This window comes from Aplidium turbinatum, chromosome 3 (genome assembly GCF_918807975.1).
Source record: "Aplidium turbinatum chromosome 3, kaAplTurb1.1, whole genome shotgun sequence".
Taxonomy (NCBI): Eukaryota; Metazoa; Chordata; class Ascidiacea; order Aplousobranchia; family Polyclinidae; genus Aplidium; species Aplidium turbinatum.
This window is the reverse complement of record NC_137474.1, coordinates 9,658,668-9,683,934: the sequence shown is the minus strand read 5'-3', so window position 1 is coordinate 9,683,934 and position 25,267 is coordinate 9,658,668. Positions and strand designations below refer to the sequence as shown.

The window sequence follows — 25,267 nt, the reverse complement described above, 5'->3', positions numbered from 1 at the left end:
ATAATACATTAAGAAATCAAGTGGGCCTTGTGAGCATTACGGTAGGCCTACTAAATACCACAATTTTTTTTTTAATTTTTATTTTAAAAAAGATAACACATCAGTGTTTATCTGCAATCATGAACTAATATTGAGCATTAACTTATTATCAAAATCATTTGTGACATAACCTAGGTATAATTTAACTTTAGATCCACCTTTTTCGTGATTGTAGTCTATTGTGTCAAGTGACATGACAAAGTTATGACAGTTGTTTATTTATGTTAGTCATATAATTGTGTTATGTCACTTAAATAGTTCTACTAAAATTTTCTGTAGAATTTGAAATTCTTACATGGTTAATTATTTCAACAGTAACGATGAATCAATTAAGTTTATTCTTCATCCAGCAGCCACAACAAAAACATAAACCACGGTGAAATTAAAAACTAAAAATTGCTGCTGATTGGAAAGTGCACAAATGGCTATCAAGTTACCCACCATCTTCAATAGGCCTTAGAAAAAAAATAATAAAAAAACACAAAAACAACAACGCATAAAAACAAAATGAATTAGCATTAACGATAGAAACATAGGTAACACGTTAACTGCTCATTACAGGTTGACAATACATAAAAGGAGTTGAGTTTTCCCAATATTCTATAGTTAACTTAAGCAAAATTGTTGGGTGATCCACCTCATTTTGTTGCTTGGCAGTCGATTGAAGCAAAAATCGACAGCGATAGATGTTGTGTTTCGCCCATGAAGCTGAACTAGTCAGTATTGTACCACTAATTCTGCCACAGACTATCGATCATCGCCTTTACTACTTAATCAGTTTAACTCTTATCTTGGTGGATCGCAATTGCTTGCTGTACTAGTGAGTACTCGGCCTTGGGCTGATCGGAATGTCCTGTTTCGGTGAGTCCGATTCGGTGAGTCCATCCCTTAACGGGGATTTTTTTCAATTTTTTTTTTTTAATTATTGGGTACCGTAGCCTAATTAGCATTGCCGTTTTAGGGTTAGAGGTTAGGAACTCACCGAATAGTAGCAGACCCTGCGCTGATAGCCAGGAAGAACACTCCCTTCTTCACACCATCTCATTTTGTTAAGTTTATTGTCTCACAATGTTTTTATTTAGAACAGGCAATTAACTTTTTTTTCTAAATTTTGTACTTATGCTCTTTTAAAGTGGAGTCATTATGCAAGAACTCTCCAGTGCAAAGGAAGAGGTGTATCAAGTAAAGGAAGATCTTTTACTGAAGAACTTTTTCGACAAGTCCAGAAAAGACAAAGCAAAAGTCTTGCGCCTGCAACAAGTTTGTCACAGTTGATATGGAAATTGTTCAGCTGAACTTTGCATTAAACTATTTATAAATCAGTGCGATTGTAGTGTATTTTATTCTTTGCCCAAATAGCACTTTTACTCATGATGCATTTGGCATACTTTAATATCCATTTGTTTAATTGTTGTATAGGTGAAAAACTATCAAGAAAGATTACAGAGTGGCTTTAACCTAACCATATCCCGGACCCCTAGGCACCCTGATGCAACTAGAAATGTTATTTTTTCACCATCAAGTTTAGTGCAAGATGCTATTAAAGACGGAAACAAGTTTGAAGGTTGGACTGAAACATATGTTTTTACAAACATTTCTTATTCACAATTAGAATTGAAGAGTTAAACTTGCTAAGAAACTATGTCTCTTAGCAAGTTTATGTTTTGTAATTTTTAAAAACACTTGTGTTTTTATACCACATTGAACTTTTTTGTTCAAAATAAGTGCGTTTGCAAATCTGCACTTGTACCAAAACTTTTTAGGAACTAGAGAATATGTTGAATTATTGAAATTTTTCATTTAACAATTTGTCAATACAGTAGTAGCATAAAATTTAAACACTGCAAACTCAAAAGAGAGAATGTCAACACATGAGTTTATTGATCATTGCTCATTTGCTCATGTTATAGGAGGGAAACTCATTCTCGTAATTTCTCAAGAATCTTGCCCAGAATCAAAATCAGCAATTCAAGCATTGCTAGTAAGACTTTCAACACAGGACAAATTATACCACTAAGTTGACTAGGCCTATTTCTGAAAGAAGATTGACTGGCATACGTTAAAAATGCACAGGTAATGCTTAGCTATCATAAAGCAAGGATAGTTTTTGATGTATGCCAGAACATCAATATTTATAGCCAGATTCAAATGTTGACTTTAAATGTAGGTGGTTTGGAACAACACATTCTATAATCTATACACCTGTAGAGTATCATATACTAAAATCAATAGGTGCATAGATGATCAGACAGGTAACAGACTTGAGTGTTATTTTAATTAGGCAAGTGGTTAAGGGAGTCCAAAGGTCGGCGTCATGATAATACAACAAATTGATTTTGAAAGATTAGTTCATAATTCATACAACAGTTGGAAAAATGTCACAATATTTGAATTTTTTCTTTTTGTATGAAGGCTGATAAACTGTTTCATCCTTCAATGCTCGATTGCTCATTAGTGAGTTTGTGTAGGTTTCTGGGAAACCTCTGCTATTTTTGAAAGTGTGTTTTGTACATTTATTGAAACATAAACGTCACTTTCATATTTCCACATGTTGTATAAAATAGTTGCTGTAATACTTTGAAATGTCATTGTTTTGTACACACCTGGTATCAAAGATTATGTCCATTTTGTAAAAAAAGTCATTTTTTCAAAGACCAGTTTTTTCCTTTGTGGACTCCTTGCGGTTCGGAGCATTTTGATAAAACAGAAAAATATTCAAGTTTAGTTGTTCATAATGCAAGTCTGATCTTAAAGCTGGTAAAGCTTTGTTTTTCTCTACTGAACAGAAAGAATTTCTATAACAACATGAACTGATCAAACTGTACAAATTGAAGTATTTAGCACTTGATATAAGTGCCTCTCTTCTGTTTCAGCAAGCAGAGTGGTTCTCACTGCCTTTTTTTTAAATCAATCTATTTTCTTCACTTTATCCAGTCTGGGAAATTTTTACCTGGATTCAACGTCTGTAGGCATTGAATCAATATGAATCATGCAAAAATAACAGATTTTCTGGCAACATTAAAAACAAAGTGAATTTTTTCGATCAAGAATGCATGAAAACAACATTAGGTAATGCTGAATCCATGAAAACAACAGAATCTTTTCGGTAAAAGGTGACTTGCACCATTGCTTTATATTTAGCATGTAACCTTTGTAATCCCTTGTTTCTTCTACTGAACTGTGTTTTACTAGTACAACTTTAAGCATGCCAGTTTCACGCAACATTGAAAAACTTTTCCTTGACAGTGTTGGATCTGCTCTCTAATGGCGTGCCAGTCAATTTCAACGATGTCCAAGGCGAGGGTATGTCCCTCCTGCACCAAGCTTGTTTATATGACGACTACATAATGGCGCAAGCATTGATAAAGAGAGGTTTGGAATATTTATGTCTTTCTACCGTGCATTGGTCATTTCGTTTTATATGTAGTTTCTTTACATACTACCGGTACTTTTAAATCGAACTGCGGGGATTTAATGGCTCAAGATGTCTTCATTATGCAATGACTGAAGAGTTAAAAGTCTTGTATTATACGTAAATAAGTGCTTTTCAACGTTAACTGCCATGCCCTTGTGTGTCCTCCATAATATCCTGTTTCTTGAATATTTATATATGGAATAAAAAATTCTATCTTTTGTTGTTTTTAAAAGCTAACGCTTACGCAACACTTTTGCACCTCAGGATTGACGCTTATTTGCCAACTTTTCCTATAAACTTAAAAATGACGTAGGTTATGCGTCGCGCAAGTTTTCTTCTTTTTTTTCAGTGGCGAAAAAACGAGATAAAACAAAAGGTTCTGTGGTGCCAATTTAAACACCTTGAACCAGCAAACTCAAATATTTGCATAGCTCATTTTGGCAACTACGCTAGACAGTACGTTTAAATCCCAATGGTTATGTGTGTTTTCATGTAAACAGCATCATAGAAACATATTCCATTGGCATGAAGTTAACAAGTAACTTCTATGAGGATTGAACAAATATATTAAAACAACCGATAGAAACGCGTTATTTTAATTTTTTATTTTCAGGGGCGTCCATAAACGTACGAGATGATTACGGTTGCACCCCCATCCATATTTGCTGCTTGTGGGATTCATTAAAGTGTGCCCAATTTCTTCTGTCTGTGAGTTCATTGTGTAACTAAAAGACAAACAGCTAAGAAAAATCTTGTTTCAAAGCATTTAATTTCATCTTATCCTGATTAATCCTTCAAATCTCGCCTTGATGAACGATAAGACTTTGCATTATTAGCTTGCATATCTTAATTGCTTGCATTTTGAAAACATGCCGTTTTGGACGTATCGTCCTATCAATTTTCTCTAAACGTTGTTTATTTTATGAAAAGCTTTCTTGAAAGTTCTTCCTTTGGCAAAGGATTAATGTTGAAGAGGTGTTTTCTTGTTTTGTTTATAACTTTGTCCTGCCTGCGGAGAACAGTTGAAACTTTACAGTGTAACACGCTGTACGCTGTAGTTTTACTAGAAAAGGTGTATAAGTGCTCAATATTGAACTAGCAATAAGGATGAAAACTTTTTAGTTCACGAAACGTTTGCTAAACTAACGTTTGCTACTTGTTTAGTTTATGTTTACGAGTTTATTTTATGCATTTTGGCTTCTGTCCCTTCAATTCAAATTAACGAATTGTTCCAACGATTTTTTCCAATGTCTAACTCTAAAACCCGTTTGATATTTTCAGTCAACAGATGTTGTCTTTTTTATATCGTTGCAACGTCTTGAAGCGATGTAAAAACACCAACTCTAGGGTTCTTGCGTGAAAAATCCAAGTTTTGAAGTCTGGTTCGAATTTTTCAAATGTATCTTGTAGAGTTTCATTAAACAAGCGTAAAGAGTGTTCAATTAAATTACCCTATATCAGGAACTGTACTGTACACGTATATTACAACGACATTGAATAGTTACTGATTAAACAGGGAGGCTGTCATGCAACGTCACCTTTCTAACCTTGACTGGGTCAATACAGATGTTATTGGGATCTCCGGTTCGTGTGAATACGCCTTGTATTGACAATTGATATGTACTTTGTAAATGAGATGCGAAAAGTTATTGACTAGACTAGTCTAATGCATAATTTCCAACTACACTTTGCTTTAATAAATCCTGTTTGATTTCTGCTAGTTTTTGGTATCATAACTTGTCTACGAAATATGAATAAAATAAATCAACTGTGATTGTACTTGTAAAACATCAGAAATTTGATTCGTGAAACAAAATTCGCCGTAATATCATTACTGGGACCTAAACGCAAAACTTTACTTTTTTCTTTATCTTGTTTTTACCTTCAGTGGTAAAATCGAAAGGTTTTTTCTGGATTGATCTCATCATTCAATTAGATACAAAAGTTTGCCCCTCAATATCTTTGCAAAGCTTGAGTTTAGTTTTTGCGATTTTGGCCCAGTATTGTTCATTTAAAATTTGCTGATGTATGAAATTAGCCAAAATTCGCTTTCGTAATGCGTTTTATTTTATGTACATAAAAAAACTGCTTCGCGGATGGTACTGTGGTTGAATAAATGTGTTTCTGCGACCATAGTTGTACTTTATCACGAGGCAAAACCTCATATTCCAGTAAAAGTCAGCGGAGATTGAGTTGATACAAAAACAACCTTCAGATTTAAAAATCTTTGTAGAACAACGCAAGTACGGATGTATTGGACATAGACGGCAACTTCGCCGTAGATCTTGCCCCTGAAAACAGCCATTTGAAAGCGATGATGAAAAAACATATGCAGCAAAAGTTAAAAATTGACGAAAGTAAGAAATTTATGTCCATTTTTCTTACAGTTATGTGCAAAGTATTACGTGACTGTGTCTTGGGGGAGACACCTGTTTGACAGTGGACACAAAGTTTGGCTTCCTTGCCTTCCCGTTTACTACTTTTAAATTTTCAGCTACCAAACATATGAGCATACACGCGACAATATCCGCCCCGTTAGCTCAGTGGTTACGCGCCTGGCTTAAGATCACGCGGCGCTGGTTCAACTCTCGGGGTGTGCGCTTGAGCAACGCATTTCAGGTCTGCTCTCCATTCAGCAGCTGCTCTGCATGGAATATTTCCCCGGCAACAACGGAAAAATTCACTCTGCCAATCTAGGTAACCGGCCCTGCGTCAAGAGCCTCTACAAGAATTCGAAACTACCAGAATACCTATCAAAGCTTTGTCAGTCCGAGGATAAAGATTCAAAACCAAACCAACCATTGATGTGATTTAACCAAATTAGTTATGCAGTAAATCTCCTTGTTGTAAAGCGTTTATTCTCAGACCAACTTCAACCATTGAGAAATAAGACCCAGAAGAAGATGCTGCAAGACATCCGGCAACTTTTGGAAGATGGTAGCTCTGTTGACATGTTGAGCACGGCCGGTGTTTCTCTGGTAGGTTTTTTGGCAAAGACTGCTTTCACTGTTTATTAGGGTGCGGCTGACGCCCCGTAAAATTTAAAACTTGATCGTAGCAACCCTAACTTTTTTTTGGAAGTGAGGCTTGGTGTACAAAGCTTAAATATGAAGTTTCAGCAAAATTGAATAAGGTCTAGGGGGTCCAGATTGCAATCCAACTTTTATAGGATTATCGATCTTCACAAATTTCAATTTTGACATTAAACTGAGTGATTTAAGCTTAAAAAAATTTGAGTGATTTTTATATGTTCATGTGATACCAGCTAATTTTTGTAAATCATTGCAAGTTATAGTTTTTATGCTGTGAACAGCAACTTAGGTTTCACTTAGAACCAGTGTGTCAATTTAGGGGTAATTTTGCATACTTTTTGCAACGGAATTTCTGAAATTTTTGCAGAATTAGGGCAAACAAACAAATTTCAAAAATGGTGTCTTCGGATTGCAAATTCTTTGAAGGAATACCCTGTTCAGAACAAACCATAACTGACACTAGAAAATCAGTGTTTTATACTTTTAATGCCATTTACCACAGCGCTGTGTAGGCTTTAGCCATAATAGATAAAATTTAGATATTACGAAGTGACATTCTAACATTTTTGTTTTAGTAGGCTACTCTATGATACATACGGTAATTACATATCATTTCACCACAGGTTTTCACCTTAAAAAGAATTGCTTCACCCACATGGTGCCTACACGCAGCCTAAAGTAAGGGCGACCTATGTCTTCTTGAAGTTGTATACAAGCACCAGTTTTATGCCCTGTATTACAGCTTGTTGTGTCAAAAACAAGAGATGTAACAAAATCTTTGCAATGCCAATCTTTAAGCAACTGCATAGTAACTTTGGACACAAGTGCTCCAGCTGTTTCTGTTGAATGGGTTGGGATTATTGGAACACCCAACAATTTAATGCCACCGATGCCAGATATCAAAACTCGGATCCTTTCATCTTGCTTGTTAAAGTCTCCAGAAGTTTTCCATCCCAATGTAAAGCACCAACAGCAGGTGGTGACCACATGGAGAGAATTTTTTCTGAAATATGTTGTGCTGTTTCAACTCTGTATCTGACGATCTGTGTGACTGAGATAGGTGAAGATTCAGCTTTGAAGCATCTCCAGAACAGGCTTGAACCACAGAATGGAGAGTAACAGATAAGGCAGTTGGTGTAATGCTGTTTCTGATTGCTGCAGAGACTAATCCTGAAAATTTCATTATGTCATGAGGAATGAAGATGGCTGTTCCTGTATTTGATCTTCTTTCATGAGAACGTTTTTCCTCTATCTCACAAATCATTGAAGATGTGCATGGCTCGTTGTCCACATTGAAGATGTGCATGGCTCGATGACGCTCGTTGTCCATCATCCTCAGCTTCCAAATCAATAGCATTATTTATATCATTCACTCGGGCCTCCTCCTTTGCTACTCGTCTATCTTGCTGTTATCGCCTGGTACTGATCTTTTTAACTTTTGCTTCTAACACTATTATTTCCAGCCATACTTGTTTCCTGGTTGCTTATATACTGATAAGGAATAGCATGTCTTCTTCATTGCTATTTTTTACCATGACATTGCGTGGCCAGAAAAGAAAGGTTTCGCTAAGCTTTTTCTGAAATTCCTGTATATTTTTAGTGGTTTGCCTTTGTCTCTCTTGATCTTCATTTGAAATTCTTGCTTGTAAAAAGAAATTATTTTTTCTGACATTTTTTGCTTTGCTACTGAAGAAATGTTAGCTCACAAGTAAAATGTAAAAACTTGCTCAACTGTACTGTAATTACTAATTATCTGCCTTCCTGATAACCTTGTTTGAATTAATTTGAAAATCACTTGCTTGTATGTTGGTAACTTGCTACGTTTTATATCTTGATCTGCTTTTGTGGGAACCGTAGTGAGTAGAACATACCGAGGGTCATGTTGTGCATGAGACGACATAGCCTAGCAAACTATTTTTCAATTAAATAGCCTACCAACTGAATACAAACTACACGTATTGATTCTAATTTGTAATTGATCAATACGATTCTATGGGTGTTTCACCACATAGCATACTAAATGTCTAAGGTAATTCACCATTCTTAAGTTGTCACAATTAAAATGGTTAGGAGCCTTGTCTTGATATAGGAGAAGTGGTCTGTAACGACTCCTTATATTTACCCTTATTCTGAACCTGGGAATAATGCCTTAGAAATGATCTGCACTTACGAGACTGAAACTGGAGGTATTTGACTGAGCTAAATAGTGGTAAGTCATTTTGAAGGTATTATGACATCACGGAGGCATGTTTTCACTTTTAGCGATTCACAAGGTAAAGCTGACAAGTAGTGACCAGGAAGATTTCAGTCACTCACATTTAATAAAAGTTGTGTGTTGTACTGGTTAATACACAGACTATGTTCTACTGCTAAATACTAGCATTTTCCAGCAATTACATCAAGTATATTTTGCAATAGGTTACATTACTTCTCAAAATAGTGTTTGGTTGTCTGCTTGCAAAATCCCACTTGTTAAAAAATAGTATGGAACATAGTAATACTGTGTCAAACATTGCAACTGTGGAGCCTAGATGACCTTAAACACAGAATTTGCCATGATAAATGAAGGACTATGTAGCACTGTAAAACTACCCGATTATGGCGATTAAGCACTAAATTTCTTAATTTTCAATTCAAATCTGGACCCCCTAAACATTAATAGATTGATCTTAAACTTCATAAATATTGTTTTTGTACCCAGTGTCACCTATAAAAAAAAGTTAGGGTGTTTTGCTTTATGTCGGGGCATCAGCCGCACCCTACTGTTTATGATGGAAAATTCTTCAATTAGAAGTTTCCGTTTTATCCGGTTATTTTGATGTCTGATTACGTGTCACCGAATGAGCTAATAAAATAATTTCAAGCTCCAATGCACAAGATATAAAACTGTGGTTTCAATAGGTGAATTTCGCACTCGTAAAAGCAAAACTAGTCCAGTAGCTGTGTAATTCATGTGATATTTCTTTTCATTAAAACTGCTCATGTGAAAATGTGCACGGCATTTTTCCGGCCGATTAATAATTAATTCACGAAAAAAAAAATGCTATTGTCCCGAGACTCCGCAAAGCTTTTCACACACACCCCCTATCTCTTTCTGTCACCAGTGCAAACAAATTTGATCAATTATTAAGCGTCTGTAGCTCTTGCATTGAACCAGCGTCAAATATTATTAAACTTGTGCAAAAAAGGTTAGATATGTAACTCGCTTTATTTCCTTTTCACCCCATCTATGTATGTTGTGAGCTTTATTCAACAAACGTTTTTTTTTCATATCGTGATATCTGAATTTTACAACTCAGAATAATGTCAACCAAATTATACATTTTCTGTTTAAAAATCTTGTGAAATTGTCCGTGGTATACGAAAAAAGCTAAGAGTAAATACATGATCGATTTACGTAGTCTTGAGTGGTAAAACAACATAAAAGTCACATTACCGTTACGTTCATTAGTCTAACTAACCCAGCGAGCAAATCAGTCGTTTTTCACATTGATTCAACGTCTGCAGACGTTACTACGACTGATTTGCCGTCTGGAAATTTACCGAAAATGCGTTTTCATCAACAGCTCCATATAGCAGTCACGAACGGTTATATATCTGCCGCTCGGATGCTGATGGAGAACAGCGCCAATGTTAATTCTGCCGACCTTCAGTTGTGGACTCCTTTGCATTGTGCTGCTAAATTTGGACAGGTGAGCGGGACGCGGTGTCTGAAGTCATCCTGTAATCACAGAATTCGTTTGTTTCATGTTGGTCATTGGATACTTTAATAGTCATATGTTAAGTTCAATCCTATATCTCGATAAAATATTTGCAACTTCGGTTTCAACTTGTGTCAAATTTTTTAAAGATTAAAAAACACGCAATCAAAAATCCATTCCCTGTTTTTGTTTCAAACTTACGCAAAATCACTTATGGTGACGTCACAAATCTCTTGAAATTTTCTTAGTCCAACGACAGACAGACAAAATATCATATTTATTATGTAGTCAGCTGCTTCTTATTTTAGTAGCAATTCAATTTCCACTGTCGTGCTTGCCAACCTGTTGTCTGCCGGCTCCATGAATCATACTGTGTTTGTTCGAGCTTGATATCTTGTTGCTGATGTAATGAGATCATTTCGACGATAATCTTCATTTATATACTTAAGAAAAAAACGAAACTCTACGTCACTTTGATGTCGGCAGTTTACATGGAATACAGATGGCGAATTATCGTATTTTTCATTTATCTTTTTTGTAGACAAAGATGGTTCGCTTGCTGCTTTCTCACTACGCCAATCCACACGCCCGCAACATCAACGGGTTCACGCCTCGTGAGCTCGCCAAAGATTCAGAGATAGCGACGATGCTTTTGAATGCTGAGGATACATTTTTAGGTCATTTCCTCCTAGTCAAAATAAAGTTGCCCTTTTTACACCGCGTATAAGTCGCTAGACGTTGAGCGATGTGAAAACGGTGACTTTTGCTGGCTGTGGTGTTGCATAGTTGAATTTGCAGTTAAAGTACTAAGATTTGAATTGAAATGATTTTTAAAGTTATTAGCGTATGTGCACTTTTGCAGCATCAAGTCAAACCGTTTGTTTTGTTTTTCATAAAATATTTATATTCATCAATTGGTTATGACAAGACATTGGGTTTACGTTGGCGTTATTTTTTTTTATTAACTTTGTTTCAATCTGGCAGACCTGAGCAAGCAAAAAACTCCTTCCAAACCGAAACGCTTCTCAGCCAGTCTTCTCGATCACTGCGATGAAGAGGAAGAAGGTACCAGAATAAATAGCAGAATAATGTAAGTACGACATTCGTACAACCTCTTTTTTCATTTAGTCAACGAACGTTGTTATCCAGGCTCATCGTCAGTGGTTCTGAATTTATTTTTTGTTTTAAACAGTTTATTATTTTTATATTTCATTATTTATTATAGTTTTATTATTTTATTTCAATGTGTGCACTCTAAACCGCCTCGCATCAACGGCGGCACTGCACATCATAAGATACTTCTTTTTCCAAAATCCTGTGGAAGCTGATATACGATCACTGTGCCGCTTCTATCCTTCGTCTTGTCAGAGTGCAGATTCACCTGCATTTTCATCACCCGATGTATTGTTTGAGACAGTTGTTCTTAAACTTTATTGTTGATGACGTCCTTTAAAAGCTTACGAAGAGTTGCGTCTAGCCAAAATTTGCAAGCAGTTCAAATGAACAAGAAATAATATTAAATTGTGTTGAATACACAAAAAATGACGGAGTTTCTTAGGCACTAAAAACATTTAATACGAACTGTGAGCTTGCTTCTCCAAATGCGTACATTTTATTAAACCGCGGTCCAAAAGTAGCCCGATAGTTCGTTATCATTTTTTTTATTCTTTGATTTTTTTTTCTAGAACCTCAACCAAAATAAGCAAGAGGGATATTGCAAAGGAGAAAGAAATTCTATCACAACTTGGAGAAGAGATGAAGCAAGAATTAAAGGCAGAAATGCTGTTCTACCCTCCAAGCTCGCAAGCCAGGTAGTTTAATGATAAAAACTTAGCTATGTGGCTTTAATTTAACAGGTAATCAAAACGAAAATGGGTTTCGCCTGTATCATCATGGACTTCGCCAGACCTTTTCTTGACATCTTGCTCATGTTTCAGTTTTACCAGAGTATCGAACCAGAGTCACATGATTGGGAGCAATGCGTTTCATTCATTCGGTCATTTTAATGATGTTTTAAAGTTTTTTCCAGAACCGAAATTTCCATCGAATGATGATTATGTGTTTCAGTGCCTCATCCATTCCCATGTGGCATCAGATGATGCCTCCTCCGGTTCCTCCTAGGGATGAACCTCCACAAATCCACTCTCCTCTTGCATCCACGAAGAAATTCTCTGTCCTCTCGGATTCGACAAAAGTGAGTTGCATCAAATTTTTCAAAGTCTTATCCTGCTCCCAAATTTCGTCACTTTGACATCGTTTTTGCGTCGTGTGACGGTGTGACGTAGAACAGATGTGAAAGCTGAGATTTGGAATATTTGCACAGAGCTGGGTGTTCGCTTTACTTTGCATTTATAACTCTGAGTCTAACGTTATACATTTTGTATTAAAAATATGTCGGGATTTATTCCAACAATACTGGTTTATTTTAAACGGCAATGGATAACTTTAACGTAGATTTTCACTAATAAAATTAGCGCTCTATTCATTTTTTAAGTGTTAGTTTCCTAATGTAAAAAAGAAATATTATTGATAGGTCATTTTACACCTAAAGACAATTCTCGATGTATTTTAACTGGCTTTCCGGCAATTACGTAAAAATATGCAACTAAATTTTGCTCAGTAATGTACGGTGTGCTTGTTTGCCCTGAAAGTGATTCAATAACCAAGCACTATAACGGCTTAACTTTTTGAGGATAGTACGCAAAAAGTGTTTTATCCAAACCTAGTTTATTGCTGAATTTTGCGCCACGTAATCCAACAAAGCTTCAGTACCGATTAATATGACGTTATTCTACGCCATAGTAATCGGTTACATCATCGTAGTCGGATCTCAAACCTTGCTGACGTACTCGGTGCGTCAAACAATCCGCACATAAACTGTGTTTAGTTAAAAGTAGTTTCATATCCGCCTATCGTCACTAACTGCAGTAACGTAAATGTGATGTTTGTTCTTGTTGATTTAATCAATAATAATAATACAGTAGCCGAATGCACAGTTTGATAAAAATCCTGCTTTCTTATGTTTCAAAAACATTTATCTTTTCTGATTTTTCGTTGCCTTTTAACAAGCAAACATTATCGACTGTCTGTGAGTGACCGTGTAACATGCAGATGAAAGTTTGAATTGTGCACCACAGTGACCACTTTCCAGCATGGTTCACCCAAATGGTAGTCGATTTTAAATACTAACTGCCTGTTGAACAAGATCACAGGTGTCAAAGTCTATTCTATTATTTGTGCGGTAACAACAGGACGAGGTAGCCTAAAATAAAACACACAAAGTACATTTATCAACTGCTACTCAGACTAATTGCTTGTACCAGCGATTCTGATTGCTGTCAGGCCTTTAGTCAAATTTAAAGCTTACACGTTGGCATGGCCTGTGTATTTAGGTTGCCATGTGTCCAAAGCTCGTCACCGCATAGACCTTTAAATATATCCAATCATGCTGTTGTAGGCAATATGAGATCATCTCTCTCTATAAATGACAATAAGTGAGTGGTTAATTAAGTCATAGCTGGAACGTAAGTGCAACAATCAAATGAATATCTGCTGCAATTTTAATAAACTATCAAAAAAAAAACGTGTAAAAAAATTTAAAACCAACATGTAATTATAACTTTTTTCACTTCATACCTTTAAAACCTCTTCTCCTATCAGTCCGAAGTGTACCTTGTTGAGATTTTATGAACTATAGCAAAAAAAATCTTAAATTAGTTTGCTTGCCTTAGTCGTTATGTTTTATTTTTTATGTGTCTCTATTGTTTATGCATGGCTTGCTTTGCTGTTTGCAGCTTATTATTTTGTTTTGTTTTACTTTTCTTTTTTTCTTCAAGACTAATCAGATGCATGAGGAAAGGTACCTCAACGCTGTAATAACAATACAAAGAGGTAACCCACTCCTGTTGTTTCTTTCAACTCTATTTAATGCTGAGATTATTTTTAACCATTGTGCTGGATTAATTCCTTTAAAACGGTCTATTCTAAAATCAAACTAAATGATATGCCAAATTTTTTCATTGTCTTTTCAATGCTTTTATTTTTAACTTTTGTTTGTTAAGAGAGAAAGAGAGTTTGTTAAGCATTTTGTTGTTTTTGCAATGCATTACGTTTTCTCAAGTCTGTCTGTTCGTCAAGTTGTTGTTTTGAGTATTCTACATCAGGTTTTCAAATAACCTAATGCTAATTTTTCTTCTAAAAACTCGGATTTTCTGTGTTGCTTGCCGTTAAAACTACTTAGTTTCTTTGCCGTAAAAATCAATCTTATGTTTTTGCTTCCATACCATGATAGTCCTTTCTCAGCAGCATTACTAACAAAATCAATGTGTCAAACTTTCTGTAAATTTCAGCGTTTCGTCGGTATTTGGTCTCTCGCCCCCTCTCGTCTCCATTGGCATTCGCTCTTCAGACTATCGATGACTATGGCAGCTCTTTTTATGACGAGGTAAAACTTGAAGAAGGGTTTCGTGAAGCATCACCAGCGCGTCATGCATGATGCACCTGAAATTTAATGACTACTATGACGCAATTTTTTTTCATCACGAAGTTCAGCATTACTGCAGTAAATTTCATAAACAAAAATCATCGTCATCATCATCTGTTCAGTCGGTTTCGTCTCTCGGTCACCCTATAAACCTTTTCCCTTCACAGCTTTCGATTCCTCATCACCTTCTTCAACAATCAACAAGAATGTCTGAGCCCTGAATGTTGAATTTTGTAAATCTTTTCAAACTACAGTAGTTTTGGTTTTTACTGTTTTTGTTGAACTTTGGTTTATTTATAAATGTAGTTTGCACATTGAAACGATATTACGATCTTGTTACTTCTTCAGATGGTTTTTCAAAATGCCGAAGATATAGCTCGCGAAAGTGATCGCCAAAGGTCGCGCAAGAGCCTTCAGAGAAACAGCTGGAGCAATGACGTGCGACGTTCAGTCCGCGACAGCGCCACCCACCGGCCGCTTTCCACTGGCACATTATTAGTGAGTTTTTTTTGTTGTATCCAGACTTACACCTGGTGGTTGAAGATTTAGATTAAGTGGACGGGAAGGCAAGGAAGCCAATCTTTGTGTCTACCTTCAAGCATGCCCTTAAGTGTTCTGCTAAAGACACAGCCGCATGGGGTGTCGAACCGGCGCCCTTGCGAGTGCTGTACCAGTGCTCTCTCACTATGGTGTTTATTTGCATGTTACAAGGCATTCAGTTAAACCAGGGGTCATCAAACTACGGCCCGCGGGCTGCAACCGGCCCGCGAACTGATTTCATCCGGCCCGCCACGTGCTGCGGAAATAACAGCTGTACTAGCCTACAACTGTTAAGGAAAAAAGTAACCAAACCTTTTGTAAAGGACTGACGTTGCTGTTGAGCTACACGCAACCTGCTAATGATTTTTCAACTTTTCCAACAACCTTTCGATTTTCATCACAACTTTGCTATTCCACCGCTGACTTTGTTATGTATTGTGCTCAATTCAAGTCAATGAACATTCTAAATAGTTGTAGCCTATATCTTTTCGCCATTTGTATCCGGCCCGCAGCTGTTAATCTCGCAGCAATCCGGCTCTCAGAGAAAAAAGTTTGGTGACCCCTGAGTTAAACGGAAAAGAGAGTGGTATTGAGGGTTATCTGCTGGTCGTATCTAAACCGACTTCTGCACCGATAAATTCATCCCAGCCAGCAAATGGCCCTTTTTTACTAAGGTCTAAAAAGAAAAAGAACCGATTATACTACATGGGATTGTACTTGAAATGACACTATCTTGTGTACTATCACAATCGAATAAAAAGTAACACTTTTTGATTTATGAAAAAAAAGTGCAAATAGTCAAAAAATATTCCCACATGAATGTTGGGCACAGAATAACATAGTCATTCTTGAAACGATGGAATGCAACTATTTATGATGTTTTAGATGACAACAATTGTGATGCTGAAGTGTGTTAGAAACCCCGACAGCAAATCAGTCGCTTTTTACATTGATTCAACGTCTGTAGACGTTGAATCAAAGTAAAAAGCGACTGATTTTCTGACTGGGAAGTACTTGACATAAATTTTTGTCTTCATTTGCCGCATAGGTTTGGAGGTAAGTCGAATGTTAATACGTGATCGTTCAATTCAAATTTTCGTCACGAACCTTACGTCATTCCTTTATTTAAGCCACACTGCTTGAAGTGATTTTCAATTATCTTAATATAATAGTGTTTTTTTTCTGATGGTTGGTGCAGGCGCTATTACGTTCCGTCTGCTGGCTAAGAATTGGAAAATGTGTCCAACCACCCAAAATAACTCTATTTGCATTGCAGTCACGTCTCTGTACGTTGATATGATGCAAAAACAATGATTTTTGTAAGCTTCTCATTCTCCCTGAGCTGTACTGCCTATTGCTGTTCGTATCAAACTTTGCAATGTTTTCATAAATTGCATTGTTGTGAGCTCATACGTTGTTGTTGTTGTGCAATTTCTCAGACAGAAAATCAGTCGTTTTTTTTCACATTTTTTTACTGCAGACATTGAATCAATCTAAAAAATGACTGATTTGCTGTCTGAGTTGGAGCGTTGTCTGCAACCCAGGCGTGCCCAATGCAAAGAGCTTATTGTACGGGCCAGTGTACACGTTTATTCACACTCAATCTTTTTAATACTGGGAAGTTTTGCGAGGTTTTTGAGCTCTAATGGTGCATACATCTTTACGCGCCTTACAAAATATAATAACTGCCTTGTGCGAAACATGGCTTTAAAGGTTCTGTTTTATGCAAAAGTTGCTAGCATCTAACTCGCCTTTAGGTTTTTTCTGGATTCTACGTTTTTTATTTTTTTGCCATGAGACGTTCGTTTGATATTGGCCCTTTGTAGTGGCATGGTGAAAGTGACTTAGCTTCAGAAGTCTTCCTTTTGAAAAGGTTAATTACTTAAAAATATCAAGCGTTAGAAATGTGATGCTGATCAAACTAAGTTAACTTAGTCACCTGAATCCAGTCTTCACAGGATGTGTTCTCTGATTAAAGTTTATTCATTTACTTAATGAGATAATGTTCTGGCTTGCCAAGATTTCACCACCGCTGGTTATTATGAAAGCACGCGCTATAATTGGCTCCAATACAAAAGCCAGCGTTGCAGGTTTCATCAGCAAAACTTGCGTAAAGAGACGTTGCATGAAAGTGCGGTGACAATCAAATTAATATTGTGCTCAAGTGTGTTTTAGACTGTCATCTCAAATTCCATCCGTCATGCGCCTCAGTCGTGCATTGTCACAATACTAAAATATCATCACAGTCTTGCCAACACCCGTTACAGATTGGTTTTCTCCAAATTAACGTTAAAAGCTTAATTTGACATGACGGACAATCAGTTAATGTGAGGTCCCTTCATGTTGCCAATGCAAGCATTTGTGTCATGTGATTGGTTAGCGGTGCAAAAATTGCTGCTTATTTTTTGCATTACTTTCGTCAGTCATGAATATTTTATGCGTTAATTTGAATTATTGTAGAACAATTGCTGCGCGCCTTCCATGCAGTTGAACTTGCCAGGCAATCCATCAGCCGATGATCGATGAGCAATCATTTCAAATTCAATAGCGACTTTTTTCTCCCCTCAGACAATGTGCGAGCTCGACAGTCAAAAGGAAACCTAGCTCAGTTGTAGCGAGATAAGGTCGATTATGTGTGTCAAGAAAGTCCTGAAAATGCGTTTTGAGAAACGTTCAGCACCTTCCAAAACAGCATTTGTTTTTGTTTCATGTGGAATTAAGGTCTGAAAGCATTGAAATAATGTAAAACTGCTAAGGAAAGTTTGTGTGTAGTTGTGTGCTATGTTTTTAGTTAATCGCTATGAATCTGTGATGAGTCTAATCAATTAACGTATTGTCTTACAGCAGATTAGTTGTTGACAGTCGGGCCTTCCTGTTGATAAAACTCTTAAATTTTCTTTGAGGCAGGACGAGGCAGTAAATTAGCTTTTTGATACATTAATGTATCGAAGTCAGGCGTCAGGTCTTGACAGGTCGGAACGACTTTTCAACAGTTCAGTGGTTCGAACACTTTACTATTTAACGGGTAGGTAGTGGTGCCAAAAAATTCACTGCGGTATATTTATTGCTAAGTCAATCGGACTGCACTCTGTCCACCCTTTCTGAAAAGTCTAACCTCACGTCAACTGGGCAATTTTTTAAATATAAGTGTCATGTCGATTTTAAAGGGAGCGAAACGTTTCCGGATTGTGAGCTGCGTACCTTTTTTTGGGTGGAAAGGATTTTTTTTCCTATTTTACGTCTTATTTCCCGGATGTCGGGGTAGGACAGGGTCTGGCAAGGCATCTATTCAGTCTCCACTCGTCACGATTTAGGGGCTTGTGGAGACTGAGCATTGCACAAAATAATTCAAAACAACAGCAATACGCACTACGCAGCCTCTTTTGCATGTAACTTTCAAAATTTGAAGAGTGATGCGCTTTTGCATTGATCTGACGTCATCCTGTGGGAAAAAGTGTTTCTCCAACTGGTTTATGTTGTGACTGCGCATGCGTGTTTTTATCTTCTTAAGTCTTTATCTAATTGCCAAACTTCAGCACATTTCGTGTTGGAGCAATAAATCACCAAACAAAAACAGGCCTCTAAATTATATACAATCGCTATTTCGATTCTCATACGTGACCAATTTGCATTGCGTTGTAGCTCACCATTTGTACTATGCAAAAAAGCCTGTTTGCCATTTCTTTCTTGTCATGCTATGACCTGTCATGATTTTAAATTAACGTTATTCTTTTAAAGTGTTGTCATCACAAATCTTTCATTTAACATATAGTGTGAAAAAGCAGTTTCTGCAAGCTTGCACTGGTTGCAAGACAATCAGTGATAGATAACATTGAGTGCAAGTGCCCCTATGTGGTTGCTTCAAAACTTAACTTTGTTGATCATGTTTCTTCCCAGACAGCAAAATCCGTCATTTTTACATTGATTCAAGTTCGACGTCGGCAGTTCGGCGTTCGACGTCGGCAGTCGGCGGTCGGCAGCCGATTGTTGCAAGAATTGACAGCTGCGATAGACACCGTGTTTCATTGTGCAACATTTGACATTGTTTGGATTTTGTGGAAAACGTTACTGTTTTGGTTTTGAATCTGGATTTGATACGGAAAGTTAAGCTTTGAAAGTATTTGGCACAGTTGAATAAAATCATTGCAAAACGACGGGTTTTGTTTTCCAAGTCGCACTTTTTTTACGCCAACTTATTCAACAATGATTCAACGTCAACAAGTGCTGGATTGGGGTCAACATGTGGTTGTTTTGGCCGGGAGAAAAGCAGATTAGTCAAACTTTCATGCTCCTTGTTTGTTTTTATGGTCAATGCTATTCTCCTTACTTCTTCCCAGCCGAGACAGCAAAATTTTGAAATCTTAAAAGAAATAACGTTCTACCAAATTCCCCGCCAATTATATACGGAAAAATTCTTCAATTCATTCACATATGGCGCAAGGGACCGACGCGAATTGTTTCAACTTGAATCACAATGGCGTCTCACCCCCGCCTATTCTGTGACTGCCGGCTGCGATTGGTAACTTTAGATGTTGGAACGCGGCGTTGAAAAAAGCACATATGTGCTGTTTTGATGCGCGCATATTACGTTGTTTTACGTTGAGTGCTTTCTATGAAATGCTTGAATTTGAAAACGGGAACATCTTGTTGAATGTGAAATAGTTGTTACTTTTGTTGTTCATAACCAGTCAGTCAATCGTCTGTAGACGTTGAATCAATGCAAAAACGACAGATTTGCTACCTTGGTACAAGAAGCGTTTTGCTTCTGATAGTTGTAATTTAAGTTGATATTGTAGATAAGGCATGGTTTACGTTGCTAAGACGCAGAGAAACTTTATATGAACGAAAGTGAATTGTTCGTTCGGCTCCCCAGAGCAAACAACTTTATCAGTGCATGCTTGTATTTCAGCTGGTGAAGTGAGTAATTTTTACATTAATTTAATCGTGTACGACATAAAATCAGTACAAAACTCCTAGTTTTTCCAGTTGAGATCTGAAATCCTTTTTGATGTGTGTTTTAGCTTGTTTTGCTACGTGAGTCCGGAAATAATCCATTCTCTAGCCTTTAACAGCGTTGAGACTTTCCAAATTGCCCACGTAGACAATAATTTGCAAGCGCTTTTGGGCATTTATTCTATTGCCATATCTCGATTAATCGCAGATTGATTACACTTTGAAATGGCACCACAGTACTTTTTTTCTTCGATGCGGTAACTCACCAGGCAGAGATGTCAGTCACGCTTCATCACCACGATTAATGCTTGTGATGAATTTTGCTGAGAATTTCATTTGTTATTTGTGGTTTTGCTAAATCAGTATACAGCACAACAGTAATAGATGTCTAGACATTGTCCCGCGACGAGGTGTACATTCATTACAGCACGGTTTGAAAACTGGAAACGGGATTAACCACAGCGAAATAACCGTCAGCATAATGTTGTCCGCTCTGGGGATAAAAACCAATATCTCAACGCCGTTGTTGCAGATTGTATCCTACAAGAAGATTGGTTTTAGAACTGCACAGATGGCATGCGTTTTGTAGTTGATTGAGTGGAAATTTAGTATAATTTTGTGGGACATTGTGAAACGTTATTTCAATGTACAAGGTTTTTGATTTATTATCTTGGAGCTTGAGCAGAGCTTAAGTGGTTCTCGTTTATATCCCACAAGTTGGTTTCAGTGAATAGGAAAAGGTCAGGTAGTGAATGTGTAAATAACCATTGTTTTCTGCCATGCGCCACTGCATTTTGAGTGTGTTTTTTTAGCACCGTGAGAACAGTGAGGTAGCATTTGCGCATGCATGACGTACTTAAGTTATTGAAAGCAACATTTAGCGGAGACAGCTAGACAGGACAAACTACGGCGTAAATTAGTTCGAAAGAATTTGATTCAAAGCATGTCTGCTTTGGCATGTTCACATGAAATTGACAATATCTAGTATCCATAGTGTGAAAAGCGCAGAAGCAAAGTAATGAATATCAGTGGTTAATACCGTACTGTGAGGTAAGGTAGGATTCAAAAATGTCTTTGCAAACATTTTTACATGTTTGTACTGTAGAAGGCTCTGTACAGTCGTTCTTGTTGTATGTTTATATAAAAGTGCTTTGTTGAATATGATACGCCACTTTGGCCTGCTGATGAAGACAATACACACTATAGATTAACATATTGCTCTAGCAACCTTTTCTATTTTGAAACCAATATGTCTCAGCATCAACAAGAGTTTTAACTTATCAGCAGTGTGATGTTGCGGCTGCTAATATCATGGCAAATATGATTAAAGCGTTTCACAGCATGTGATGTCGGTGAATCGATTACTAATTGCCCGATTTTGTCGATAACTGGTAAATTTATTCAAATCTAATATTAAATTCGGTCTATTGGTAGTGAGAGTCTGAGAAGGTTATGCAGAAATTGTATGTCGTGTGCTACGATATTATTCCAATTAGACTATTAAGCCATAGCGCTAAATGTTGACTGTTTTGCTGCTTTGTTTCATAATTAATTAATGTAATTACCTTCAATTTAACGTTGCTAAAATGTGACAAGAATGTGAGTTAGCCCAGATGTTCACCAGCGCTTCCGAATACATTGTCACGGCACCGTGCCCTAAATTCATCTCAACGCACGCACGAAATTCAGTGCCATTTTTACAAGGTCTTCAGTGTGACCCAACCTGGTATCTAACTCACATCTACCGACCAAGAAACTCGTATTCACGTTTTGTAACTGGTCACTGAGTCATTCAAATCGATCATCATTTAATATTAAATTGAATCAATGCAGTGAAGAACTGAGTAACTTGCTGCAACACAAACAGCAAAATCCGTCATTTTTACATTGATTCAACGTCTGCAGACGTCGAATCAATGTAAAAATGACGGATTTTGCAGTCCACGAAAGGATGAGCTGTATATTTGTGCTCATGTTAACTCATTTCCGACAAGGTTACGATGGCGATTGTTTACCAAAGTATGCTAAGCTTGTTTACAAGAAATAGAAATGACTGATTTTTTGTTGTTGTTTGTATTTCGAATGCAACCGGTCATTTTATGTCTTTTTTTTCACCGTAAGCGTAAATGATGTTAAAATTGTTTATATAATATCTTGTTGCACGTTACATCATGTAAAAGGACTATTTGCTGCTGAACTAAAATGTTCACCGTCACATGTTTTTTTGCCAAAAATAGTACAATAGAAATTAATTGCAGCAAAACTTTCATACTTCGCCAGATTATAGTTATTAACATGTATTAATAACAGCGGTGTACGCCTGGGCCGGCGGTTATCAATGAATAATAATATCAATATGTCTGGTAAATTTTTTACCGTGTATTTCCTAAAGTGTCTGTGAGCGAGGCTTATCTGAAATATCTCGCCATATTTGACAAGCTGTCGTTTGATTTGAACCCGTAATTAGCTTAGGTGCTTATATGGTTGTAGTGGATGCACTGATCATTTTCTCACAAATTCAACATTTTTGAACATTGCATCGATGTCGGGTAACATTTCTATTTGCAAGGTAACTTGTTGTTTACCAGAATTTCGTGAGACTGAGGTAGAAAAAGGAAACGTACAAATGGGAATTATACCTTTGACGAATGGCTTTACTATTGCTTGTCAAAATTTGTCTTTGACCAATTGCCTTAACAACTACTGTATGCTTCTTTGCATTTATGGGACAACAGTCAAGACTCAACCAAGTAGCTATGAGAATCACGCCGTTTACTTAGCCGAAACTGTGATGTTAGCTTAACAATTTGACTGGTTAGCAAAGATGAATTAAGATAAATCACAGTTTAAACTTTTCATTGCAACGTGCTAATGACCAGTTTTTGTAACACCCCATAAATGACAACCCAGCTAGCAAAATATGCCCTTTTTACATCGTTTCAACGTCCCCAGACTGCTTGGCATACCATCGACCACACACGCGAGTGAGGACAGTTTTGAAAATAAATTTAGATCGAACTTACTTCTAACTATGTAAATTTTGACTTTTCCCATAGCTTGACAGGGTGTGATAGATTGCTGAAAACTTGTTGCGTTGCAAACTTTCACTTACATTTCAAATACTTGAAAATAAAGTTTTCTTAATTTTACGTGGTTTTTCCGTCCTTAGTTTTGCGAGAACTTTTTCGAAACTGATGTTTCGGTACTTGTTGCAGACCTAATGCTGCTGATGAAGACTTTTTTTAATACTAGTTTTATAGAGGCGTAATTTTTTAAATATGAAATATTTCTAAGCGTTCTTCCTTGTAACTGCAGGCTAGGCAGCCACAAGATCTTGAAATGATAACCAGCTTCATGTAAAACCTTTGATAAAAACTCCCTGCGTTGCAGCAAACGACATATCACATTTATTTTGCATTTATAATCTTGAGAAAGTAGTGCTTAGGGTGAAATTAACACAGATGCCGAGAAGGGCATAGTCCTGCTAATAAAATTTACTCTTTGTAGATTATAATAAAACGTATTGTATGGTGACATTGAAACTATGTTAAAAGGCAACTTACGTTAGCGAAGGACTGAATATTTTTATGTACATGAAACGGGGACCACTTATGGTTACGCCTGCCACCCGAGCACAATGTTGAAACTGGGTCAGTATTTTCCCAGTGCTTCCAATTCAGCTCCAATTACCCGTTAGCGCAAATCCGGTTACATTTGAACTACTACAAGATATTGTTTTTGTCACTCTGTAGATTGTCTTGAATGTTTTTCACAGGAACCCCATGTGTGCATGTCGGTCAATATCTGTTATTTTCAGCCTGAACACTTTTAAGCACTAAAAATCATCAGCCTCGTATTTTCATTAGCCTTGAATGAATTTTGTTGTCTTTTCCAGCATAGAGTTTCTTTCAAACACTTTTATGTACGAAAAAACTGTTCCACACTCGCAGATGCCTCATGCACCTGACGACACTGAAATTTGGTTGCCCCAGAGCACCATGCACAACCCCTACCAGCACTCGATGCCACCGGATGTAGTGCCCCACTACCCAGAGAAAGACTTCTCATGGAACACGATGCCCAAGGGTGGCCAACGAAAACCTTTGAAAGAAACTGGCTCAGGGTCCACAGACAGTGGTGTTTCCGTGGGGTCTACCCATAAGGACTATCTTCAGCTCACCAAAACGGTTAAAGAAAGTCTAATTATAGCAGGTTAGTTTTCGAAATGCAATATAACTTGTTTTATACCTTGCTGAATATAACAAGTAAGGCAAGTGCAATGCGTGTTAAATTTTAAATCTTTATTTACACTGTTGTTTATTTCTCGCTTTTAATAACGACTACTGCAATCATGTTTGTTTGTTTAATAGACAGTTGGTTTATTGCTGTTAGTTTGACTTAAAAATTTACTGATGTCAATGATTTGGCATATATTGTTGTTTCCAAACAAGTTTTGCTATATCCCAGCACACAAAGCTTGCCTCTTTTCCTGACTTCAACCCTTGTGGTGCGTTTGATGTTGAAAGGTCAATTTTGTGTGCTCGGCTCCGTCTGATGATCTACGTCACTGTCTTCTGTTGCTTTCAGAAAACCCAGAACTTCAACCCCCATCACACGCAGCTACGCTGCCTCGCAACATGTTACTGTCCGTACAAAGACCCCATGCTCCACCCACTTACCGCATGCCCCCGCTGACCCCCACCGTCGCCAGCCTCATAAACACAGCTGCCATCCCGGTAAGGAAGCAAAAGAAGAACGGAACACACCCACCAAATGGAACTAAAATAATGAGGCCAGGTAGTGAGTAGTCGTCTGTAGACGTTGAAACAACGTTAAAAAACAGTTACTTTGTCTGAGGATGGCTCTCTTTTGGCTTAAATTTTCTTTCGGGGTTTCTGAAACTTTTATTGATGCAAGTTTGTCGGCTGCGCAAAGTCGATTGAAATGCAGTGGCGTCTCATTTTAACGTTTGATTTGAATGTTTTCACTGGAAAATGTTAGTTAGTTTATCAAATCGTTTAAGGTTTGAAGGTTTTGTTCAAAATTAATGTAAACAAACAAAACAAAGTAACTTTAGCGGGTTTACATTTTTTTTTACAAAGAG

At 37.0% G+C, this 25,267-nt stretch overlaps 1 protein-coding gene across 1 annotated transcript in view; it reads left to right on the top strand.

Annotated features, from left to right (window-relative positions):
- The first annotated feature begins 1,125 nt into the window (after nucleotides 1-1,125).
- Nucleotides 1,126-25,267, top strand: part of LOC145766925 (uncharacterized) — a 38,717-nt gene continuing 14,575 nt past the window's right edge. Inside the window, exons 1-16 of the mRNA XM_082578633.1 lie at nucleotides 1,126-1,299; nucleotides 1,459-1,603; nucleotides 3,286-3,411; nucleotides 4,068-4,162; nucleotides 5,688-5,811; nucleotides 6,320-6,432; nucleotides 10,053-10,178; nucleotides 10,729-10,864; nucleotides 11,172-11,277; nucleotides 11,873-11,998; nucleotides 12,255-12,381; nucleotides 14,024-14,078; nucleotides 14,537-14,631; nucleotides 15,019-15,168; nucleotides 24,114-24,375; nucleotides 24,751-24,960. Of these exons, the coding sequence (XP_082434759.1) occupies nucleotides 1,183-1,299; nucleotides 1,459-1,603; nucleotides 3,286-3,411; nucleotides 4,068-4,162; nucleotides 5,688-5,811; nucleotides 6,320-6,432; nucleotides 10,053-10,178; nucleotides 10,729-10,864; nucleotides 11,172-11,277; nucleotides 11,873-11,998; nucleotides 12,255-12,381; nucleotides 14,024-14,078; nucleotides 14,537-14,631; nucleotides 15,019-15,168; nucleotides 24,114-24,375; nucleotides 24,751-24,960 (2,113 nt within the window). The 5' untranslated portion in view covers nucleotides 1,126-1,182. The remainder of the gene's footprint in view (nucleotides 1,300-1,458; nucleotides 1,604-3,285; nucleotides 3,412-4,067; nucleotides 4,163-5,687; nucleotides 5,812-6,319; nucleotides 6,433-10,052; nucleotides 10,179-10,728; nucleotides 10,865-11,171; nucleotides 11,278-11,872; nucleotides 11,999-12,254; nucleotides 12,382-14,023; nucleotides 14,079-14,536; nucleotides 14,632-15,018; nucleotides 15,169-24,113; nucleotides 24,376-24,750; nucleotides 24,961-25,267) is intronic.